We start from the raw sequence: 25,063 nt of genomic DNA, 5'->3' as shown, positions 1-25,063 counted from the left end.
TGGCTCAGCATTTCCTCACACTCGTTTTGAATGAGCTGCTTTGCCATGCTGCTGTCCCCAGACTTGCATAACAGCAAAAAGCTTTATATAGTCTGTCTGGGATGAGTCACAAAATTAATCCAGAAGGCCAGACAGTAATAATCCATCAGTTTAGGTGGAGTAAAAGGCCCTGATTAGTTCCAGAGGAATGAGAGGACATAGTAGCCCTTCTGGTCCCATGGTGGTAGTTTGCCGTAGGAAGCATTCTCGGGCCCTCCACTGTAGGAAGGGCAATGGTGTGAAGTATATGAATCACATGTCATGAAGTCCATGTAATGAACCTAACTACATTTTGTCTTTTTGCAGATGAGTGCAGTATAAACACGAATTTCTCTCTGGCGACATTTCTCTTCCCATCTGTGATTCCTTCCTGCTACTGTTCCTTCATATGCTGTATTTCTAGGGAAACGCAATGAAGAACAGCACATTTGTTGACCCCTGTGGATAGAAAGTGGATATTTCTCTAACTAGAAACCTGTCACTTCATGCATCTTACTGAAGGCGAAATGGAAAGTCACTCATGCAGAATGGATTTTGTAAACAAACCCCAAGAGATCCACCCAGGCATCAGGACTAGAATGCGAGTGTTTGGGAAAGGTGAGGAGTAGTCACTTTAGTAATGCTCTGAAATCAGTGCCCAAGTGCTGCACATTATTGGAAAGATACATACTTCTGGGGGAGGGACCTTCCTGATGTAGGAATATTTCTGTCCCAGGGGATACTGGCATTTCCCCTCTCCTTTATGGCTGGAAGTCTTCCACTGTTTTACATATGGCACAGTTCAAAGTCAACTTTAGAAACAATGATATATCAAACTGTTGTGGCCACCCTTCATCTGAGTGGGAAGAAAACAATCGTGTTCCTTACTGCAGCATCTGCACACAGGCATGCTTGCTCCCTTCAGGGATTAGCTTTGCTGGTGGCTGTGGCTAAACAAAACTAAACACCAAGAGAAGTTAAGAACATGTTCTTGAGTACTCTCTGTTCAGTCTGTACTCCACCAAGCTAAATGGTTTTTGTTGTCTTTTTGGTCCATCGGTTGAATAAAATTGTCTTTGCACATCCACTAAGAGAATTTCACATGCCATTTCAAGTTCTAAAATATCAGTAATAGAGATGGCCTGACACAGCTCCTAAAACCAAGCAGCTTTGTGGAATATAACTTCCATAAGATGAAGATGGGATTGGTATGGCATGCACATAACTGCTGTGGAGGCAGAAGCTAACGTTACACCCAAAAGGAAATGCTTCACCAAGGAACAGGGCTTTGGGGCACTGGAATTGAAAGCACATAAAGGATTCAGGGGAGCTGCCAGCTAGTGCAACTCAGGTCCCAGGGTGATCGGATTGGATCAGCTCTTGAGGTAGCTTTCAGTGCTCTGTGGAAATATGTCTTCATTCTAGGATACTTGCCGTGACATGTGTAAGGGCATGGTAAGAGCTTCTAGAGGACTGAGCTAGCCTGTCCACCACTAACCTTCACACAGCTAGGTCCTCAGTTCTCATCTTGGTCTTGTGGTCCAAACTTCCCACCCAATTCTGTGTGCCTGCCTCACAGCAGGCTGGATGTTAACTAGCTACAGACTTCCAACCCAACAGCACAGAGAAAACCTTAGTTATTTTAAAAAAAAACCTTTTCTCATAGTTGGTTTTCAGTACACATTATTTATTATGCTGTAAAAAGCAATACTACTTGATCTCATTTAAAATAAATATTTCCCAATTTCAGAATACTTACAATTTATGGTTTTAAGGTTTCATTTTGGGAAATGTTGGAAGTAAATACATTCATAGCTGTGGACTGCCCAGCAGGGACCTAAATCAAACATTAGGTTATCAAGTCCCTGACGGACAGTTGGATCAATAGTGAATCCAACTCTACAGCTAAAGAGCATGTAGGCAGCAGTGGGGTGTAGCATATCACCAGACAGGGGTGTCATAACCAAGACAGCAGAAACAGTGGGATAAAAAGATCTTTAAAGCAACATGATCATGTAATGGTTCCGTGATACAGAAAAATTACCTAAGATTGTAAAGCCAAAACAAACAGATCTTTGGAGTTTACTGATGGCAGCAGTTAGCAGCTCATTCACACACTCACAGGGTCCTTGTTATTATCAGCCAGTAGCGAACAGCCAGAGCAAGACCTGGCACAGAAAAAGAGCATACTCAACCAAGCCACAAAGACTGCACAAAACAGCACTGAGCTGAGAAAAGATGAACACATGTGTCTCAAATAATATACAAAACCATTACTGGAGGGAATCCTCAAAGTCACTGGCAATATTTAAGTCACACACTGAATCACAAAAAGCCAGCTGCTATTGGAACGGCATTATCTCAGTTGATTCCAATAAAACACGGTCACCCCTTTTTAATTTTGGAGGTTGTCCCTGTGTAGGATGTTCCGAGTGCTACCTATCCACCTGCCTTGAGGGGTGTGGAAGAAGCCATGTAGTGACAGGGTGGGCTGCCCACCCACCATCCTCTGGGCTGCCCACCCACCAACCTCCCCACAGGCTCTGGAACTTAGAAACACACTCGTGGTGCCTGTCCCAGTGAAGGAACATTAGCCACTGTTTTGTCAAGGGTAGAGCTGGCTAGGGAATGGAGGGGATGGCTGAAGCTGATTTGAAACAGGATCAAAGCAGCTGGAGGTTACCAGATGAATAATATGCCACCAGGCAGAAAGCTTGGATGCAAACAGTGCAGATAGTGAGGGTCACAGAGGGTGCTGAATTACTGCCGTAACCTCTAGTATCCGTGTCGTTGAGAATTTTGCTTATTCTGTAAAGCAGTTTCCAAGAAGCCCGTGTGTGTGTGTGTGTGTGTGTGTGTGTGTGTGTGTGTGTGTGTGTTATGTGTGTATGTACAAGTGTGCTTATAATATCAAAAGTCCTCACCTATATATCCTCCATCTCTTGGAGGTATAATAGGGTACAGTATGTGGGACTCCTAGACAATTTGTTCTTTGTAAGGTTGTATTTACCTATTATCCACGTTAATCATAAATTACCTTTCTAAAACAAGGAAATGGTGGGTCTAGATTTAAAATGAGTGATCTTATTGAACGGTACAGCCCACCAACAGTTAGGCAGTAGAGGGAGAGAAGATACTCGGGGCCCTCCACAAAGGGGTGCTATCTTGATGCAGACGTTTGACAGCAGGATTAAAAGTAAATGTTATTTGTAGCTTTTCCTAAATATATCATTATAACTTTGGTAACTGAAAGCATTTCTGAATTCTTCTTTATTGTAGAAGCTGAAAAGAACGTATAAGTGTGCAGTATCACCGTCTTTCCTCTTAGGACTGATGACTAATTTAGATGTCATAATTTTGGCTCATCTTTCTTAGGTAAATGGCCAAGCTCTATCTCTGATGGCAGAGGTGTGAGGCTTGCTGGCTTGCTGAGGGAACATGAAAACTGCATAGGAAGCCAGTGCTCTCTTTCCCAGCTGAGGAGGACCGACAGCTACACACCACAGAGAGGCTGGCCTAAGCGCTGTATGGAAAGGAAAAGTTTAAAAGTGCTAGAACTATATTCACACACATGTTTTGGTCACCAAACATATCTTAACAGATTCCCTGATAAAAATCTAATCAGAATTGGCATATTCTATGCACAGTTAGTAACTATTTTAATATTTAAAGAGTCACACTGTGAAGTGAGGGTGATAAGACATTTTAAACACTCAACCATACAAGTGCAGTGGTCTCTCAAACACTCAAACTAAATCTATATTTAAAGTCTTAGAAGATCACGCTATTTTCATCTAATAACAGCATCAACCCTGTGGACAGACTATACAACAAAGCTCAGTCCTAAGTGCACAGGAGCATGTCATCACCAGGGCTTGAAAATTTACAGAACACAAACCATGAAGACCACACAGTTCAGCTAGCATCGGTAACTACTCTTTTACACCAAATTGTACAATGCACGAGGTAACTATTGCTCACATTATGAAGGGAGGCTGCTTCATTTCTATTTTTTTCCCAAAGAACTCAGATTTGTCGTGTGCGCACAATGAAGGAAGCTCCGGTAACACTGCAGTGACAGATGTTGTAAATACATTACTACCAGATAGAACTATACATGTTCTCCATAATCATGGTCCACAATTACTAGGTAAGTAATGGAAGTCTTGGGATTCAGACCATTATAACAACCCATCGAGATTCTTGTGGACAGTCTGGTTTTCCTTTCCATCATCAGAATCTCCTTGAGGTGTGTACTGAACTTGGTATTCCTGAAGGATTTTAAAAACATCATGGTGTCCAAAGTGCAGTGCTTCATCCATGGGGGTGTTATTCCACCTGCGGGAAGGCACATCAGATAGGATCATTAGTCAAGTAACTACTGCTCCAAGACAGTGGCTTTGGATCAAGCTCCACGGCTATTCCCATTCATCTATACTTTAGCTTACAAGTGAGACCCCTTCCTCCAACACACAAAAGTTCTTAGAGTTCAGACACTGGTGTGAGAGAGACATCCTGATAATGAGGATAATGGATGGAATGACCTCTATGAGAAGATTCTGTTTCCTCATCCAAGTGCTAAAGGTGGGGCCTTTGGAAGCCAAGTCTACTGCTGACCGATATTTAAAAATCAGGTAGTGTAACATCATCCTAACCCGTCACAGGAAACTTATGTCCCTGTGAATTCAAAAGTTACAGCAAACCATAAATCTTCTAGGTTTCCAATAACTTGATGACATTAAATGCACGTCAGACGAACAAGACGTGCCCAGAGGAAGTGACCCTTTCATCATAGGCAGTAAGGGAAGGAGGCTGTGGGCTCACCTGGCTCACTGCCTGATCAGAACTCCTAGCCAACACTAGTGCGCTGCTAGGAGGGGCAGGGGAGACTCAAGGACAAGCGAAGAGCTGCTGCAGCAGTGAGTCAGCTGAGGTCTGAGGAAGGAGATGGCATTATAAAAGCACATGTCCCAGGAAAGGCCAGGCTTGCTCCTTAGCGGCTGGTTCCTGCAGTCAGTGGAGCCTGTCCCCTCAGCTCCTCCTGCTGGCTTCTCTCCACTGGCTCCCAGCTCCAGTTCCTGTCCCACCTCCCTGCTTTTGCTTCTTTCCATCACTCTGTGTCTGGTCTGTCCAGAACCTTTCACCTTCTTCATAGGTCACAATGTGAAGCCAAACGAAAAGTGCTTAATTTCACATCCTAAATGTTTCTGGTAATCTGTTCTTGATTTTTACAATCAGGTAAGTAAAACTTTGCACATCTCTGTTTCTCAAGAAACAGCTAGTGATTTTTTTCCCTTCTGTATGGCTTTTCATTAGGGAGTCATGGACTCTAACATAATCAAATATTTGTGTCAGCTTTTGGGAAAACTGCCAGGTTATCTTCTGTACATCTCTTCCACAACACAATGAAAAGACCACCCATAAAGAATACACTGCTTCACCTCACTGTTTTATAATGTGGGAGATTCTGTTTCTGTATGACGGAGCAAACATGTAGCTTCATTTCTGGAATAGGTGAATACGCATTTACCAAGTCATTAAACTATCCTTTGTCTGTAAGATGAGAAACCTCTACGTCCAGATTCTCCAAGGCCAATTTGGAATCCACATATAAATATTTCCAACATATATTAAGTAGTATTTGAATTGAGTTATAAACCCAGGGAAGTACTTCTTGGTGTCTCTAGAAACCTGGTGGGCACAATATTGGGTAGCCAGGGAGGGCTGCTGCATAGCTTATTTCAGCCATTCCTTTTAATAAGCATAGGAGTGGAGAGAGAGCCAACATGTTACCACATCACAAAATTGCTAGCAAGTTTCAATTACCGATACTGTAACTTGTCATCGTTTGGTAAACTGAACCAAAAAGACTTAGGCCCCTAAAATAAAGGCTCAATAATCCAGCCAACTGGCTGAAGACAGCCAACTTACTGTAAACTCTGTGCAGCTCTTGGGCTTCATTCCAAACTCTAGGCATCAAACAGCACTAAGGATGGTCCCACGGCACTCTTCTGAGTCCCCATCCTTACTGCTAAACTGGGATGCTCAAGTAGTGAGCACAGTGTGGCATGCTTAGCGCCGCCCTCAGCCTTGGGCTGGGAAGGGGCCACATGGGCCAGGAGGGGAGGCACGGAGGAGCAGAGTGTTGTAGGCAATCCTACCTACTGCAGGCAGAACACCCTCTCTCATTCAGCACCTTCAAATCTCCCCTCCAGTGGACTATTTAAAATCCAGCTCCCACAAAGCCTTCTAAAATTAACTGCGACAAATACTACGCAACTCCAGCACACTCACGGTCAGTTTCCTGACAAACTTGCCCACACTTTTGTGTTGTCTATCCTGTGTAGTCAAATTTCCCTGAGAACAGAGTTCCCATTTTCTCTTTTCAAGTACGAAGGACTGTCTTCTTCATATTTGCTGATTGGTCATCAAACTTGGAGTTGCTTGGCCAGGCAGCCAGCAAAATTCTCCTGTTGCCTTTGTAAGCACCATTTGACACTCAAGTCTGGGTATTCAAATTGTGACTTAGCAACTATGGGAGATGGTAGCATAGACACTCACCTATCCTTGGGGAAAGGGTTTACTTTGCAAGCTTCCAGCAAAAACTTGACAACTTCAACATGACCTATATTTCCCAAAACACAAAAACAGTGTATTTTAGTCTTGAGTAGAATGCCAGTCTGTAAAGCTGTAAGTGGTTCGTGCATTACCCTCGGCAGCGGCGACATGGAGGGCTGTTCTGGAGTCATAATCCCGCTGCTCCATGTCCATGGCTGACAGAGCAAATCTGGAAATTCATAAAAAGCTAATCACTACATTACATTAACGTAGTTCAGTGGTAACATTTATTCCATCAGTTCAAATCTAGGCCTCTCATTTAGGTTTCCTGAGCTACCAGACTGGGGGGGTCAATGCCATGTGACCCCTCTTCTTAGCTTTGTCACTTTGGAGTAAGAGAAACAGCTGTCTTTCCCAGAACTAAGTTTCATCACATTTTTATTTAAAGTATCCTTAAAATAGTGGCACAAATGCATTAAAAGGGCAAAGATGCCTACAGTAAAGCTACATGTTTCAGTATGACTCCCAGTCTTTAAACCCATTTGCCTACAAAACATGAGACAAAAGGATTTCTAGCATGGAAATCAGCAGAGCCATACCCGCTTTAAAGGTCGTTGCAACTCTGTAAGAGGGAACTTACGCTCGCGGTCTTTCTAATCCTGGTAACATGCTCCACACCAAACACCCTGGCTCCTACCTTATCAGAGATAAGGTTACAATAAACCACTCGCCAGCTAGGGGGCTCGTAACCTCAGAGGTCTCGATAGGTCTGAGGCACTGGAAGTAGAGGGGAGTCTTGGTGGATGTGGGGGGGGGGTAGTATTTATCTTGTTTGGGTAACTTTTATTAGAGGAGTTAGTGAGACTTTAACCTTAAGGCCTTAACCTTTAGTGCTTGACCAGATGCACTTCAAACACCAGAAGTCAGTGTATCCACCCTGTCCACATACCTTCGGAGGGCAGACACATCTCCAGTATATGCAGCAAACAGAAGGTTTATCACCGACTTTACCTGCGGACAAAGGAAAGACAGATATTTGTGGGAGAAAGCAAACAAGGCCATTACCATATAGTTTTCATGTGCTTTGAAGACTTCAGCTGGATTGATGAGATGCTATCCCAGGCACACCCCTAAAAAACACACATGCCCTTAGCCAAGACTGATAGAAAATTAAGTAGTAAGATACATGTGGCAAAGGCTAGAATATTAACACAGTGGAAGCTCATAACACGGACATCTGCAGTCATAATGTATGTCTCACTACATTAAACAAGTCTACAGGGGTAAAAGTAATATCACATACTAAAACTAACCCACGCTACATAAATGTCTCACCCCTGCCAGCATCATTGTCCCCACTAGCTAGTGACTTCCTTGTGCATCAACACAAACTTTAGAACAAACCTGCTCTTATTGGGGAATGTCGACTATTGCCCGGGTGACTGGTATAAACTAGGGCATGCTCAGAACATATGACACTGCATAAAGGCTAAATCCTTGCTATAGTGTGCTCCAAGGCTTACGGTGCATCTACTTTTAATAGTTACCTGCTTGTTTTATAATTAAGTGGAAAAGGCTAGTTATTCTAAGATGCCCAGTTTTGACCTGCTTTCATTCGGACTACCCATCCCTGTTTGTTGAAAGCCCAGACATCATAGACTGCCAAGTTTACACCCTGCAGTGTCAACATTTATTCTGATGACTCAACTTAATGGGACTCAGTGGTAGGCGCATTAGTCTAACTGGGGCACAGGAGAGCCAAGTTCTCCATGAATAAAGCCACAGTTCTGGGACTGCTTCCCTCTAGACCTGAAACCTCACGTTGCCTTCACGTTATGGCTCCCTGTTCCATAGCCGGTGAACTTTACGGCTGAGTGCTGAAACACTGCTGAACACCTCTAAAAATGTATCCTAGAAACTAGCCCAAGAGATTCTCCACGAAAAGGACCCTATGGTTAGATATGTCCTTAAAATATTAAGTTCCCCGATTGGAGATTCACGGGCATATGGGAATCTGAGTGAGGACTGATAGCACTTCAGAGGTCCGTGCCTAGGCCTTCAGCCCACAAACTCCCCGTCATCCCCACTCCCTGCTCCTGCCAGCCTCTGTGCCTATGTTGCTCCAGAACTGTGGGAGGAGGGTGGGCTTTTACTCTAAAATCATGAGAACATCACTCCTCCCTTTCTCATTGTTTGACTTCACGCAAGGGTGATGAAAGCAGGTTCAGTTAGTCTCGGTGACTTTGACAGCTCGGCTGGGTTATGAGCCATCACTCATGAATGCAGTGCCTGGTGTGTCCAGAAGAGGGCATTGGATTCACTGGAACAGGGGGTTAGAAACACTTGTGAGTCACCCACAAGGGTGCTGTGAACTGAGTCTTCTGCAAGAGCAGGAAGTGCTCTTCATGGAGGAGCCATCTCTCCAGCCCAGGACCAGTTTTAATTCCCACCTCCCCTGTACTAACCAGTCAACATGAGACTGATCGCCTGTTAGAAACCACTACCTTCCCACTGTCAGCCACTGTTTCTCTTCCCCATTAGTTCCCTTTATACTTTCTGCAGGCAAAGCCCAGGTTAAAGAACCTGGTTAAAACTGCACGGATCATATAAAACCCATTTTCACAACTCCCTATACTCTTAAGCAAAATACCCATCCCCTCCTCCTCTTCCTTCGCCCCTGCCTCTAACCAGTCTCATTCCCGAGTCCTTCCTCCAGCACTTATGCAGGTGGTCTTCCAGACTGCCTGCCTTGCCGCTAGGGTCTTTGCTTCTAGCATCTTCTACATTCCCCTCCTTTACTTATGTCGGCCATAATACACAGAAAAACCTATACATTCAGTATTTTACCCTCAAATTTTCCCCTTTTAGGAGGAACTCTCTGGATGTGCCTTTTATTTCCCTGAGAATTACCTCCATATCCTGCTAATAGTAGTCTTCAAGCTCCACTGCCTGGCCTCTCATGACTTCTCATGAAACTGCAACACCCTGAACATCTTCTATTGACTGCTGGGCACACTCTCCATGGCCTCGTGGTACTCCAAAGGCTGTCAGCAGCCTCATTTTTAGCACAGCATCCCTCATAGGGTTCACACATTCTTCCAGGGAGAATGGCTTCCCACTCTAGACCTTTGGCATCCAAGGTCTGTTCCAGCTTTGGAACTATAAACTTCACCAGACTACCCAGCTGACATTCCACATCAGAGACATGACTTACTCATGTCCAAATGGGTTTGGGTTTGCGCTGCCTTTCTCTCCTCCAGGCTCTTAGCTTGTGAGCCACAATTCAGCACTTGTTCATTCTGAACCCCAGAAGTCGCAGTTGCTGCATTTGCTTGTTGAGTCCTCCACAGGGCTGGGGGGCTGAAGGCCAGGAAGGTATCCGGCAGCTGCCCCTCCCACCTAAGTGTTCTACATAGTGCTCCTGCTGAGGGAGAGGCCTCTGGTAACCCATGTCTAGTGTATGCAATTGATTTACAAACATTTACAAAGCCACCATGTTGGATTATCCATCCTGACTGCTGTAGCTTATCTAGGTCGCAGCCTTATCTGAAGTGGAGGACTGTGACAGCCTACTTAACTCTGCTGCTACAGGAGACTGAAATGGCAGGCTTCTCTGGCACCTTCCATCACACCGGGAATTCAGCTGCAGCATGCCATGCAGGACACAAACGTTCTAATCCTGGGTTACTCTGTACATCAGTCCCTATCAACTCTTACCCACCAAGAAGGAAGTCTGTGCTCACTTTGCATTCAGTGTCCACTTCTCCCAGGAACACTTCCCCCCCAGTGAGGCAACAACTTCCCCTTACCTGCGACAGGTCACCTGCAACAGGCTCAGGCACTGCCTTTCCTTCATTCCTTAGCTTTTTGATTTTTTTCTTCTGAGGGAAACTATTATCTGGCCCCCAGCTTATTCATCATCTTTGTCCCATTAATATGAGTGGAAATCTCGTGTTTTCTTTCCTGACCGGAACCCGTGGCCACTGTGAATCTGTTACATTAAAACTGAGTGAGCGAGCATTTTCTCGCCCAGATCAAGCATTCAACAGTATCACTACCTGCGGTTTTTGCCCAGCATTTAGGGTTCTTCAGTCTTGCTAATCTTTTTTTTTTTTTCCCTGATTTTTGACACAACAGAGTTGGTCTCACTCACTGAGCCCTAGTTTCTGTGCCTGCTTGTCTAGGTGTCTCTCTTCTCCCTACTTAACGCATTCACAGTCCTACCTGCCCTGCCGCAGCATGTACTAGGAGCCATCATTTGATGCCTTTCTCTACAACCTGAATACAAATTCTGCTCCTTAGCCACAGTGCATGGTTTGTCAAAGTATGATCTCTCTATCCATTTCTCAATGAGATGTCCTAGGGACCCCTCTGTGAATACTAGTACAGTATGTGACCTGAAGTAATCTCCTATATGTGACTCCTTATGGCAGTGCCATATACATTCACTTTGTATCTTACCTCCCCTATCACAGAAGAGACCTACAGATTCTGATGTGAATATACCCATACACCATATACCCTTAGTCCTAAATGGTAACTTTTTCTAAGCAGTCAAAATCCGTATCTGTTTTAGTTACCGTATCTATGAACTACCAGCCTGTGTTCTGGGTTACGTTTGTTTGTTTGCTTTTTCAGTGCTGGGGACTGAACTTAGGGCCTTGCACATCTGAGGAAGATGTTCTGCCAGGCCTTGCCTTTTAAAATCCAGAATTTAGACCACACATCTTTGAAGACAGTTTGTATTCCTTGTTTGATCATTGACAAAAGAAAAAAAAATGCTGAAATATTCTTGTAAGATCTAGGAAGGGCTTATCTTACAATTTAACTAGACTATTTAAGTTTTACTAACAGTCCTCAAGAATGTTTCAGTTCAGAGATAAAAAAGCTGAAATTAAACGAGAAAGCAATGAGTACAACAGTAGCTCTGTGATAAACAGGAGGGACATTAACTTAACAAAAATTACTAAAGGGGAACTACTACCCATGCAAGTTTATTATTATTCTCATTGAAAACAAAAGGTCTGAATTTGGTTCAAACCAGTAGAAAAGTTTAATCACAAAGTGTCTCTCTCTAAGACAGAAGGCACTAGAAGGTATCACATGCTTAGATACCACTTAACAATACATCACAAATTCCTCTTTATTTCAGACACACTTTCCCTGTTTAAAACCCTGGCTGGCTTTGAACTCAGAGCCTCCCACTCAGCCTGTAGGATCCTGGGATTATATGGATGTGCCATCTACATCCTATACCCCTATGTTTTAGATTATATAAATTAATGAGCTTTAGGTACCAAGAAATAAAATGAAACTAACAACTCCAAAAGAGGAGTATCCCATTTACTGAAGGGTAGCATTTCCCATTCTGTTCAGTGAAACTGAAATGTCTCCTAGAAGGTACATGGTAATGCCGATGAAGGAAAGGGACACATCCCAGGCACTGTTGGGCCAACCCTGCAAAGGATGGACCTGCTAAGTTATAGAGGCTCTTTCCTAACTCTCCTCTTGACACTAGAGGTCCAAAATATAAATAGTGGGGTGACAGTAACAGCCAGAGGTATAAAACCTGCTCCGATTCCTTAGAAACACAGAAACAGAGACCAAACATGGCAGGGACAAGAGCTCTGTAAATTGTGGGTTCTAATGTTTAATATATACCTTCCCACAGTAAAAAACTCCATTGGGGTATGTATTCATCAAAACTTTATAAAGAACATTGGACATAGTACTACCTGAGGACCCAGCCATACCATTCCTGGGCATATATCCAGAAGATGCCCCAACATGTAATAAGGACACATGTTCCACTATGTTCATAGCAGCCTTATTTATAATAGCCAGAAGCTGGAAACAACTCAGATGCCCCTCAACAGAGGAATGGATACAGAAAATGTGGTACATTTACACAATGGAATACTACTCAGCTATTAAAAACAATGACTTCATGAAATTCGAAGGCAAATGGATGGAACTAGAAAATATCATCCTGAGTGAGGTGACCCAATCACAAAAGATCACACATAGTAGTACTCACTGATAAGTGGGTATTAGGCAAAGTTTGTGGAGTTCCATGATACAATTCATGGACCATATGAAGCTCAAGAGGAAGGACCAAAGTGTGGATGCTTCAGTCCTTCTTAGAAGGGGAAAACAAAATAATGAAAGTAGAGGGTGGGAGGGGCTTGGGAAGAAGAGAAGAGGGGGAGGGGGAAAAGGGGAAGAATCAGGTATGGGAGGAGATGGAAGAGATGTACAGAGGGTCAGAAAATTGAACAGAGGTGTGTAGCAATGGGGCATGGGGAACTGGGGGTAACAACCAGAAAGACCCAGATGCCAGGAAAGCAAGAGCCTCCCAGGACCTCATGGGGATGAAATTAGCTGAAATACCTCACAAAGGGGAGGGAGAACCTGTAGAGACCATATCCAGAGGTTAGGCATAGCTCCCCGATTGAGGGAAATGGTGCCACCCACCCATTTCCAAAATTTTAACCCAGAATTGCTCCCGTCTAAAGAAAATACAGGGACAAAGTGTGGGGCAGAGTCTGAAGGAAAGGCCATCCAGAGACTGCCCCACCTGGGGATCCATCCTACATGCAGACACCAAACCCAGACACTACTGCTGATTCGAAGAAGTGCTTGCTGACAGGAGCCTGATACAGCTGTCTCCTGAGAGGCTCTGCCAGATCCTGACCAATACAGATGCAGATGCTCCCAGCCAACCATTGGACTGAGCACAGGGACTCCAATGGATGAGTTAGGGGAAGGACTGAAGGAGCTGAAGGGGTCTTATCTGGCATCAAAGGGAGTGGAGGCCCTTGGTCCTGTGAAGGCTTGATGCCCCAGTAGTAGTGAGGTGGGAGTGGGTAGGTGGGTGGGGGAGCACCCTCATAGTTAAGGGGTAATGGATAGGGGGTTTGCAGAGGAGAAACCAGGAAAGGGAATAACATTTGAAATTTAAATTAAAAAAAAAAGCTGAGAGTTCTCTTGTCTTACATGTTTAGTACTACATTTTCCTTATCAAATCATGTCAGAACCAGACACTGTTATTTTAGTTTATTTGTACAAAGTCATTTCAACTGTAGGACAAAAATGTTATAGTTCCCTTGAGTTCACCTGGCTTGGCATGCCAAAATGTTACTCTTTCTGCAATAGCTAGAAGTGTATTGTGTGTATATTAAGCTTACTATTCTAAAATATGACAGAAATCTAACATGATGACATCTTCCACCTCTTATTTTGAACTTTAGAAGCTCAACTGTAACTTGTTCCCCAGATACCCTGCTAACTACACCTGTAAGTAGGAATCATGTGGAATGTTTGTAGTAGGTTAATTATGAGAAAGTCAACATTTAGTTATTTTTGAATTTTTGACAGGCCAGATATAAAATATGTAGATGGCTATGTTCTATTTATTAATTGCTGCTGAGATTAAGATCTTTGGTTAAGGTTACATGACACCAATTAGTGACCAGGCACAGAACTGGGGTACCTGCGTTCTCAGTCTACTTAAGCACAGTGATTCTAGGCCTTGACAGATCTCATATTCATAACCAAGGGTGAGAAGGAAATTAAACAACTGAGTCCTAATTCCTAAGGGAACTTTGCTAAATCCGGGAAGGAGAGAGATGGGAGAGTTGGAGGGGGAGTAGGTCACTGGTTTCACTTTTATCTCAACCTTGTTTTCCACCTCTATTACCAGCTGGAAACTGGGTCCCGTGATGTGATTTCTTTTCCTTAGTTTGTCTCCACCCTAAGCCTTACCCAGCTCTATTACAATGGTTTTAATTTAAAACCTAAAGTAGGTAACTGAAAAGCTGTCCTGTCTGACCAGTCTGTTCTCCATTTCTGCTCCCCGCAGTATCAGTTGCATGGAATGGATACTTCACCTGTTAAATAAACCATCATGACTGCAGATCCTATTTTGTTTTAGAGGTCTCACTCAACATTTCTCAGTAACGTGTAATCTAAGAAGCCTTGCTAAAAAACAAGACTACCAGCTAAAACAAAATATTGAGATTATGCCATTACAAAAACAAATAAACAACAACAAAACACTAATCAACCTACCAATCAAAGAAATAAAACATACCCATGCTCTCCTTAGCTGAATCAAGGACTTTGAGTATTAAATGAAAATAAGTCCTTGGACATCTTTCATCAAAACCTTTCTTCCTTTCAGGTTAACACACACACACACACACACACACACACACACACTCTAATGTAGCTAAAAGAACACTTTCAAGTTGACAATATATAGAAACCAAATGCCTTGCCATCAAAGATAAAAAAATATGTGTGGAGTGTCATGAGCAGACATCTGTCCTATATTTATGAGCCACATGACTATCAGCAGGGATGCAGAGCAGTTTTACAGCACTGTACTGTTGAGCAGGCTGAGAGGCCACCTGCTCAAAAGCTTTCCAGTGATTTACTCAACAAAGCTATTCAAGTGTTATATATCAACAGAGCTAATGCAGACTGATCTGATTGGTCAGATCAGAGGATTAGAGACAATCCTTTATAGGATGAGTAATGGGAGCAATTTCATGGTTATATTTACATTTTCCTTGCATAGACACAGGAAGTTCTCCTATGGTAATTTTAGCAGAGAAATCAAATAGTCAACTCTAATACCAAATTCCTACTCTATGGGAATTTCACTTTAAAAATACAAGGTGAAAAATGGCACCTCCAAAGGGCATTCTATTCTTCATTCAGCTCAAAAATAAACTCTGTTAAGCAAGCCAGTTAAAATTTCTCAGGAATGTATCATCTAAGAAGTCTTGTTAAAAAATGACTACTCATTCAACAACAACAAAAGAAAAACAAAAAGATTATGTCATTTTTTTTTAAAGGGAGTAGCTCCTCTCCTTAGCTGAATTAAAGACTTTAAGTATTCCTTCTGACAGCTATGCATATAAGTGACAAGCTGGCTATCAGAGCTGGCAAGTGGCCCACAGCAGTCTGATGCCAGGGACCTCTATCAGGCCAAGAGATCTCCTAACAAAAAAATCATAATACCAAGATGGAAAACATGCTGTGATAGCAAGTCAGAGATCCTAATTTTTATTAGTGTCAATTTGTTTAATGATGTAAAAATAAGGGAAGAATCCACTTTGATATAGCAAAACTAAAACCAAATGCAAATATGTGTAAAGAATGTATCTTTGTTCTTTGCATTTAATTTTCTAAAATGTGAAATGTGAGTTCTGGGTCAATATAAGAACCACTAGCAACAAACTGATTGTCTAAGTGGATCTCATGTCCCTGCCAATGCAATGGACTGGCCTGAAGACTCAGGGCACACAGCAGCATCCCTTTTATGCTGTGTATAAGCAGCCAACAACATAACTCTGTGCCCTGGGATACTGCATTTCTAGTAAAGAGGCAGTAAACAGAAAAGCAGACATTACCAAGAGCAAAGCCAGCCAACTGCTCGGAGGAGCAAAACTGCACTTTTCAAGTGGACCAAGTATCTGCGTTGCTCTGACAACAGCTTTCATCCACTCTCTGGGATATCTCACACAAACAGGTGACTGAAAAGCTTCACAAAGATGGGCAAGGTAGGTGTTACAGAGGACAAGGTACCACACTTGTTGGATGGTAAAGTGCCATCCGCTTACAGTTTGTAATAGAACCAGAAAAAAAAAGAATCAATACACCTAAGAGCCATGGGGGGGGGGGGAGAGAGAGAGAGAGAGAGAGAGAGAGAGAGAGAGAATGAATCTGGTTACCAAATTTTTATGTTACTTCAGAGAAAACACAATCAGGGTCACTGAAATCCAAGATGGCTACAAAGACCTTGTCTTGGGTAAACTAAAATTAAACACAAACAAGGTCCTTAAAAAGGGATGGAGGTGTATTCATTCTGAGACACAATAATGGCAGTGCTACAGGTAAATTTTACCTTTCAGAATCAAATTCTCTCTTAGAATGCCCATTACATTGACAGATGGTCATGAGTTTTCTAGTTACTGCAATCACAACATATACTAATTTCCTCAACATTAAGGGGGAATCCCAATTTCTTACTGGTCTACAGTAAACCATACTTGTTTCACAATTTTGTGAAAAGCTGAATGAGTACTTTATGGATCACATAGAGATGTGACACTGTGTTTCCCTGATGTTTTTGTAAGGCATTTTAATAACTCCAATTGGAGAGTCTATATGTTTAGAAAGCTTCTGGATAGTTTACTATCTTCAAATAAATAAGGTTTAGATGATATATGTGCACACATACATCATTCAACATCTGTCAGAGGCTCTATTATCACCTTACAACTATCCTTATTTTAGCATTTACAATGTTTTATCCTGCCTCAGCCTTCTAAGTGCTGGGACTACAGAACTGCACCACCATATTCTACCTAGCATCTGTACTCTTCTAACAATGTTTTATTCTGAAAGTAAAGAGGTCAGGCATGGCACAGAATCTGCTCTATATACATAGTCCATTTATGAGTACATAATGCATCTGTGCAAAGTTCAAGAAGCCCTTCCTAAAAAGGACAAGCAGGGGGACAATCTAAAAGCATCTCAAGCATGCCTGTGTGGGAAGACTATGAAGTAGCTTCCAAAGCCTGCCAAAAAACCTGTAAAACCCTTTGCTTTCCAATCTTCTGCTAAACCCAAATTCAGTCTAAGTCCCAAATAGTGAGCATGTCAGAGTGTCATGCTACTGCTTCCCACACGTCTCTGTAAGAGGGCACTGCCAAGCCTCCTGCTTCCCCTCTTCTCTGTAAAAACACCTCTATAATCTAAAACCTTGACGTGTACTTCCAAGCTCATGATTTGTTCTCAAAAGAAAGCACCCCCTTTTCTCCGGGGGAGGGGGGAGCTAGTATACTTCTAAACCCAACCATGTCTACAAACCTGCCCCAGTCTATTTTATTGGAGGTGCTTTCCCCAGTCAAGACTAATCTTCCACTTACCTGAGTGCTCCAGCTCTTTCCAGGAACACCATATTGATTACTGTCTCTCTAGGGTTTACTCCAACCTCTAATTCTTGACAGAATAATTTTTTATCAGCAGAGTTCTGTGACCTTTACATTTTAAGGCAAGTACCAATTCTTTAAAAATAAGAGGCAGGGCTAAGTTACCCAGCAACAATAATAATGCCCATAGCACCTACTCTTAGCACTCTTTAAGTAAAATGGCATCTTAACACCATGGGGGCGGGGGGAGGGAAGACATGAGCACAGAGCCTTTATCTTAGTTCTCCATTGAGTTCAATATTCCCACTCCCAAAACCACTTTCCAGACTTCCGACCGTCCTTGGGTCTTCCTCCCTGGCTACTTTTTCCAAGTGAAGGTCCCTTCTGCTCTCTCCTACCGAGAAGTTTCAGGGCTCAGCCTGAGGTCTGTTTTGCCTCTCACTGGTCATTGTCTCCCTGAGCAGTAACTTCAGACCTCTCCTATTGCCCTGTTCCTATGTTCACAAAGTAGAAGCTCAGCATACACATCCCTACAGCTCATACACTGCTGGTTGCCAGATTAGTGTCCACTTGCAGAAAACAATCTCTTTGTTAGGGGCAGCAATGTGCTCAAATAAAACTATGTCCTTAGATGTAGTCCTGTCATTGGAGTGAACAGTACCGAGTGGGGCTCTGAGGTTTCTCCTGATTCAAAGAGCTTCTTTTTTTTCTTCCCTCTACTGAGCTGTTCAACAAAGGCCAATGTAGCTCAGGCAGAGCAGCCTGCTTCCAAGTACAAGGTGACAGGCACGAGATCCAAAGGTTGGCTGAGTTCATTCACTTGCTGTGAGTACTAGCCCTGGAAAGGCTACTTTTACCCTGGTGTTAGAAAACAACAACCCTTGCTACCTACAGATAATTAACTCTTTTAAGAGCCGAAGTAGATCTAGTTTCTAGCCCCTCTCTCAAGATGTGCTTCTGTGGTGTTTTGCGAAGGGCAGCAGCTTTAGTCCTATTGCTTATCCTAACCATGGCACTGAACTTGATGCCACATTCTTCTCACCTACTGGATGCTAAATAAGCTTATCCTAGCACATATGTCAAGTACACTATCTGAATTCTTATTCTCCCTCTAGCACATTCTCCAGTGTTTAAAAACTGAACCACCTCATTCTTAAAAGCTGCCAAGGTTCACATCGCAGTTTAAACAAAATATAAGTCCTTAAGGTGGCATGTAAGACCCTGTATAAATGTTTCTCAAACTATCCTGAAAAATACCTGTGACAGAAGATCTAGAGTTTTACATTCCTTACTGCAGCCTTGTTTTCAATAGGTCCTTACTGATAAATGGGTAAGAAAAATGTAATATATATATGTATATATATACATATATAGGATTTTTTTTAATGTATGTGTTTTGTTGCATGTGTGTCTGTACCACGTGTGCCTGATGCTTGCAGAAGTCAGAAGAGGGCATTGGATCTCCGCAATATACATATACACATGTGTGTGTGTGTGTGTGTGTGTGTGTGTGTGTATATATATATATATATATATATATGAGTATTCATGTAGTTATAAGGCCACACATTCAGTGAGAAAATGGTTGGAATTGTAGATCATACTATGTAAAATAAACCAGACACGTGTTTATTTGTTTTTCCATACTAAATCATCAATAAGACATAATACTAGGGACTGGAGAGATGGCTTAGGGGTGAGTTAAGAGCATGTCTTGTTCTTGCATAGGTCACAGGTTAGATCCCCAGCACAAACATGGTGGTTCACAACTGTCCCTACTCCAGTTTGCGGAGATCCAATGCCCTCTTCTGACTTCTGCAAGCATCAGGCACACATGTGGCACAGACAAACATGCAACAAAACACATACATTAAAAAAAAAACTAAATGTTTTTAAAATAAAGAAAGACATATTGGCTCAATAAATCAGTAAATAGGTAATACACAAGACTAATGCCAAGGTTAATTTATATAGTCTGAAATTACTCCATCAAATTAAAATAGCTAAACAGATGTAATTAAATACATGCTATTTAAATAAAAACTAGTGAAATGCTAAGAGTAATAATAACCCTTTCTCATCTTAGTTCTTACGTGACAGAAAAAGCCTTAAGACTATACATTTTTATTATAATAGGAAAATATAATTTTGGATATCAGCAGGGAAATATATATATATATATAGATAGATAGATAGATAGATAGATCATGTACGTTTTTATGTACATGAGTATGTATTTGCAGTACCGTAAGAGGAGAAAATATAAAAGAAAATAAAATTCTTGTTACTGATAAAGAACTTAGAACCTTCTGGAAGCTATATAAAATACAAACTGAGAACACTAAATTGGAAGCCCAAAACCTGGCATTTTTATACTCACACAAACAGGAAAGAACTTCTTAAGAGGAGTAAACTACTTAACTACTCTTGAACTCACTCACTCACTCTACCTACCCACCTTCCTCTATCTCCACCCCCGACCCGACCCCTCTCAAAATCAACACCAAAACCAGAACAAGTTTTAGTGGGCACAGTGACAAGGAACTTGAGAAAACAAACAAACAAACAAAAAACCCAAACAAACAAAACCAAAGGATAGTTTTCATAGAACATCACCTAACTGAAGGACAGTGTGTTCTGTATTCTGGTGGTGTGATTTTGCTTCAACTGCTCCTCCACACCCACTCTGTACACTTAATTTTATCATTAAAGTCAAAATCAAGCAATTATACAAGGACAACTACAGTAGATTTTGGTGAACAGGGTAATTTCTTGCTTATCACATTCAATACAGAAGCTAAACTCACTCTTGGATGATGAAGTTCCAGTTCATAATCAAGAACTAGAACAGATGTAAATTCTACTTTGAATACCAAGATCAGAGTTAGTGAAAACTTTAAATAAACGTTAGGCTGAAGAGACAGTTTAGGGACATGAATTTTAAAACTCAGTTTCTAAAGTAATTTGTTCAGAATTAAATAACTTTCAGTGTTTACATTCACTGTAGTGACTATAATCTTTCCTTCCTTCCTTCCTTCCTTCCTTCCTTTCTTCCTTCTTTCCATCCTTTTGGTATTTCAAGACAGGGTTTCTCTGTGTAGCCCTGGCTGTCCTGGAAATCACTCTGTAGACCAGGCTGGCCTCAAACTCAAGAAATCCACCTACCTCTGCCTCCCAAGTGCTGGGATTAAAGGCGTGCGCCACCACTGCCCGGCCAACTATAACATTTCTAAACAACAGAAGACATACACAACGAAACAGCCTCAAGTATGACACAGGAGACAGACTGGACAGAAGCGGTCTACTCTGGAACAGACACCTGATCACTCCAGGTCATATCTGCTCTGGTCATGCTGAAAACTTTCCGAAGCTTCCTATCACTCTTATGTGAGAGGTCTGGAAATTTTTTTTTTCTTTTGAGTGTAGAATGTATATATAAAATCAGAATGCTGGTGACATGGCTTGTAAGTACCTATTACGCAACTAAGTTACATTAAAAATTAAATTATAAAAAAACTGGGACGTTTCTTTAAATTCTTGATTTTCATGCAACATTTCCATTCTACTGATGATAAACAAACTACAATGGGACAAAGCATGGTTTGTGGTCAAAAATGAGCTGCTTCCCTGATGCTACACTCTGGAAGCTGTGCGGACCTAGGGGTTTTAATAACCTATCTAGAATCTAGAGACAATAAAATATTTAAATGTGCTTTGGACCTGCTTCATGGTTTCCATGAGAATTAAAATAATTCTCAAACATGCTTTTCAATGGTAGGTGACCCCACAATAAACACAATGCAGGTTAGCTATCACAATGATTCTAGAAGCCAAATTACTATGATTTTAACTTTATACAGCCTCTGCTAATATTTCACATAAACCTTGATGTGAGAGTTGATTATAATTGCAGACATTAAAAACAAAGGGGCAATGTACAGAAAACGCAACTGTCTAGCTTAGCAAGACAGATGGCCTGAACAAACCTGGGCCACATGTGTCTAGGTCCAAACTTTGTGAGGACTAATCACAGGGAAATTAGGTCACATCTGCATACCTAAAGCTCTTGTGATGGAGGTCTTTGGCACAGCAAATAAACATGGTTAAGACATTTTCTCCCATTTTAAACTGTGCCAATTTTCGGAACATATGGTCATTTCAAACTTGTATGTATGAGGGCTGGAGTAAGGGCTTAGAGCTTAAGTGAATAGTTGGAGTTCAGTTTTCAGCACCTACACCAGATGGCTCACTACTGCCTCTAACACTGCAGCTCCAGTATTCACTACGCTCCTGTAGTCACACATACATATTCCCATCCCAACATTACTGAAAGCAAAACAAACAACTACAGATGAAAAAAAATGGTATTTCCTAATGAAGCCAGCTTTATTCAGACTCTGGTGAGAAAACTTTAGTCACAGAATTAGTAAAACACTGTTTCAAACACATGAAAATAGTGGCTGTGAAGCAGAATGAAACATAAATGCATTTCTTTTTCAAAGAAGACCATATAGAACAATAGCCCACACGAATACTGATACTAAAACTCTCGCCTAGCACCTGCAAAGACTGTTGATGAAGATGTGAATGGTGAAGAGAAAACTGCAAAGCACACGACCTAGAGTCCCCAACACAAGGTAACTGCACCAAGTGGACAGTTACACCTCTGCCCCACAGCCATCTCAAACAGTTTAGTTTGAACTCTAGACGCTTATACTAAATATGTAAGATAATAAACTATACAGAGCTGAATAAAAGTTGGGGTTATATATTTCATGTATGTTTTCTTAAAAGGCAAACAAAGAAAAAAATCTCAAAAGCAAAAGGAAATGACAGACACCAACATTACCAAAAAGAAGTGGAACAAGCATATAAGCAACATGGTAACTTAGAAATGAAATCTCGCCGGGCAGTGGTGGCGCACGCCTTTAATCCCAGCACTTGGGAGGCAGAGGCAGGCGGATTTCTGAGTTCGAGGCCAGCCTGGTCTACAGAGTGAGTTCCAGGACAGTCAGGGCTACACAGAGAAACCCTGTCTCGAAAAACCAAACCAAAAAAAAAAAAAAAAAAAAAAAAAAAAAAAAAAAAAAAAAAAAAAAAAAAAAAAAGAAATGAAATCTCCTCAGAGATAAACATGATAAAAATTTTAAAATGTCTCATATTCTGGCAGAAGCAAATTATGATATGAAAAGATTAAAACTAAACAGGAATACTTAAAGGTAATACATGTTGGGCTTGTCAGAAAGAATTTTTGGATGATGAGGAAAAAGACTACCCATAGAATTCAATTAATTATGTATGCCATGGTTTTATACATTATTAATCTCACTTAAGGGAAGAAAGTTTGACTCAAGTTTTATTTTATCCCCATACATGATACAGCACAGTAATGTTTCAATGGGCACATACAATATACTTAAGACTTAATTGTAAACTACAACTAAAGAGAACTTTAACAAGAGACAGAAGATCAAGATTTTAGTTTTACAATGGAATAGTTCAATCATTATTTATACTTGTATATTGATGCTAATATTCCAGCTTTCTAATTTTAGTATGTTGGCAAGCAGAATTTAGAAGTACAGCTGTTTCTTAAAAGCCGAGATTGGCATACCTGTAAACTGGCAGGGAAAAGAGTCAATCTAGCAAGTGTCAGCTGAGACTTAGTAAACAAACCCAGCATTTTCCTCCTGTAGACTTCCTTAGTGCTGGGACTGAACCTAGGGTGAGCACATATGTGTCTACAAGAGTAATACCTTCTGGATGGTAATTAACTCTTATATTTTACAAGTCAAAAAATCCTTAGACAATGAATAACATTCTTCCTCATAAAAAATTATTCCAAACTATAAAAGAAGTGTATGTCAGATAATATACACTAGAGACAAATAAATCAGGAATTTTGTTGCGGCAATTCACAGATGCAAATAAAAATGTGCAGCAGTTTGTTATTTTACATGTTCTTGGAAAAAATCTAACACCCAGAGCAAAACAACTCTTTACTTCTGCCAATGCTACTTTGAATCACCTTTTGTACATTTTTGAATCTTATTTATATTTAACTCCAAAGCAATTTGTTTTTTTAAAGCCAGTAGTGTAACATTTATTTTTAGAGTCATGCTTCTTCTACACTTACTTTTCTTTCAAAGGTTCCAGGGTAATATTTTTATTTTTAGAACTAGGGTATAATTATAACACTCACTTCTAACCTGACCAGTTTTTATTAACTGCAGCACTATTACTTAACAAAGAATACAATTAAATAGTTTTGGTAAATGTTGATGCTACAATCAACTAACTTCAGTTGCACCACGACTAATTATGTTTCTCCATAAAGAAAATAAAATATTTAATATTCATCAGACCATCATCACAAGCAACTATCAACACTAAGGAGCAAGCAGGGTACAGAGAGAATACTACAAGTGGGAGCTTATGCCATGAAGCCTTGAGATGATATTCAAAATCACTTTAGTCACTCTAAACAATTCAAAACAGCACAAGGTCAGAGTAAGTCGAAGGACATCACTGATTGACCTACTCCTCTGATTTTTTTAACAGAAAGGAAGAAAACTCTTCATCTGTTTGTAGAGTACAAATGTAATTAGTCTCAAGTATTATTGCAGGTCACTATAGAAAACAAAATTCAGAAATCTGATATAAAAATAAAGACTATTTCAAGTAAGACTTTGTCCTTTCAAAGGCTAACAAGCCTTTCAAAACAGGTAATTTTAATAATCTGGGTATTAGAAGCAAAAGCAGCCAGCAAGTTAATATTAATACTTTAAAAGTAACTCCTGTGTGCATTTATGTGTGGGTGAGTTCCTATATGTAGGAACCGGTGGAGCCCAGAGGAGGACACTGGATCACTCCTGGAACTGGAGATCAGGTGGTTGTGAGCTACCAATGGGTGCTGCGAACCAGGTGGTCCAGACCCCAGGCAAAAGCACTAGGTACTCTTAAGAGCCATCTCTCTAGCCCCAAAGACTGTGAAGAAACAAACATCTTAAAAAGTGTAAAAACTTTCCCTTTGCCAACAAGATCTGACTCACAAAATTTTAACAGAAACACTGCAGAATTAGTTCAGCAAACTCATGGGATTAGTGCCAGAATTAGCAGACACAAGAGTTCAACCTACGGCTTCATGCCCACTTTACCACTACGTCACACTACAAATCCCTTACTATGAATGTACGTTTAACAAGATCACAATTTTTAAAAATTTAAGCAGTATAATTGTTTTATAATTTGCCATTAGATATAATTACAAAAATAGGTCTTTAAAAGTAATGCACCTATTTCTACCTATTTTAATTAATGGTAATAAGCTAGGAAGCCAAGCCATTACTTAAGTTTTAAACAAAGTTATGCTGTATAAACATAGCATATGAATACTTAAAACGATCTATTAATCACAACTTAAAAGCACTAAGATGCAAACAAAATGTAGAAAACAGAAATGGTAAATATTTCTTAAGTCTGTTTCTCATCCATCTGTACACAAAATATAAATGGAAAAGAAGGTTTGACATCTGTGGCAACCC

At 41.1% G+C, this 25,063-nt stretch overlaps 2 protein-coding genes across 3 annotated transcripts in view; one reads left to right on the top strand and one right to left on the bottom strand.

Annotated features, from left to right (window-relative positions):
* The window catches only part of Stat1 (signal transducer and activator of transcription 1), a 40,425-nt gene extending 39,319 nt beyond the window's left edge, over positions 1-1,106 (top strand). For both annotated transcript variants that reach the window (XM_031367430.1, XM_031367429.1), the window contains exon 25: positions 346-1,106. In XM_031367430.1, coding sequence (XP_031223290.1) covers positions 346-360 — 15 coding nt within the window. In that variant the 3' untranslated portion in view covers positions 361-1,106. The remainder of the gene's footprint in view (positions 1-345) is intronic.
* A 582-nt stretch (positions 1,107-1,688) lies between these two features.
* The window catches only part of Gls (glutaminase), a 73,918-nt gene continuing 50,543 nt past the window's right edge, over positions 1,689-25,063 (bottom strand). Inside the window, exons 15-18 of the mRNA XM_031367431.1 lie at positions 7,526-7,587; positions 6,729-6,805; positions 6,580-6,643; positions 1,689-4,356 (exon numbers count right to left, since the gene is read on the bottom strand). Of these exons, the coding sequence (XP_031223291.1) occupies positions 4,200-4,356; positions 6,580-6,643; positions 6,729-6,805; positions 7,526-7,587 (360 nt within the window). The 3' untranslated portion in view covers positions 1,689-4,199. The remainder of the gene's footprint in view (positions 4,357-6,579; positions 6,644-6,728; positions 6,806-7,525; positions 7,588-25,063) is intronic.

This window comes from Mastomys coucha, unplaced genomic scaffold (genome assembly GCF_008632895.1).
Source record: "Mastomys coucha isolate ucsf_1 unplaced genomic scaffold, UCSF_Mcou_1 pScaffold14, whole genome shotgun sequence".
NCBI classification, from domain to species: Eukaryota; Metazoa; Chordata; class Mammalia; order Rodentia; family Muridae; genus Mastomys; species Mastomys coucha.
This window is presented reverse-complemented; position numbering and strand designations above follow the sequence as displayed.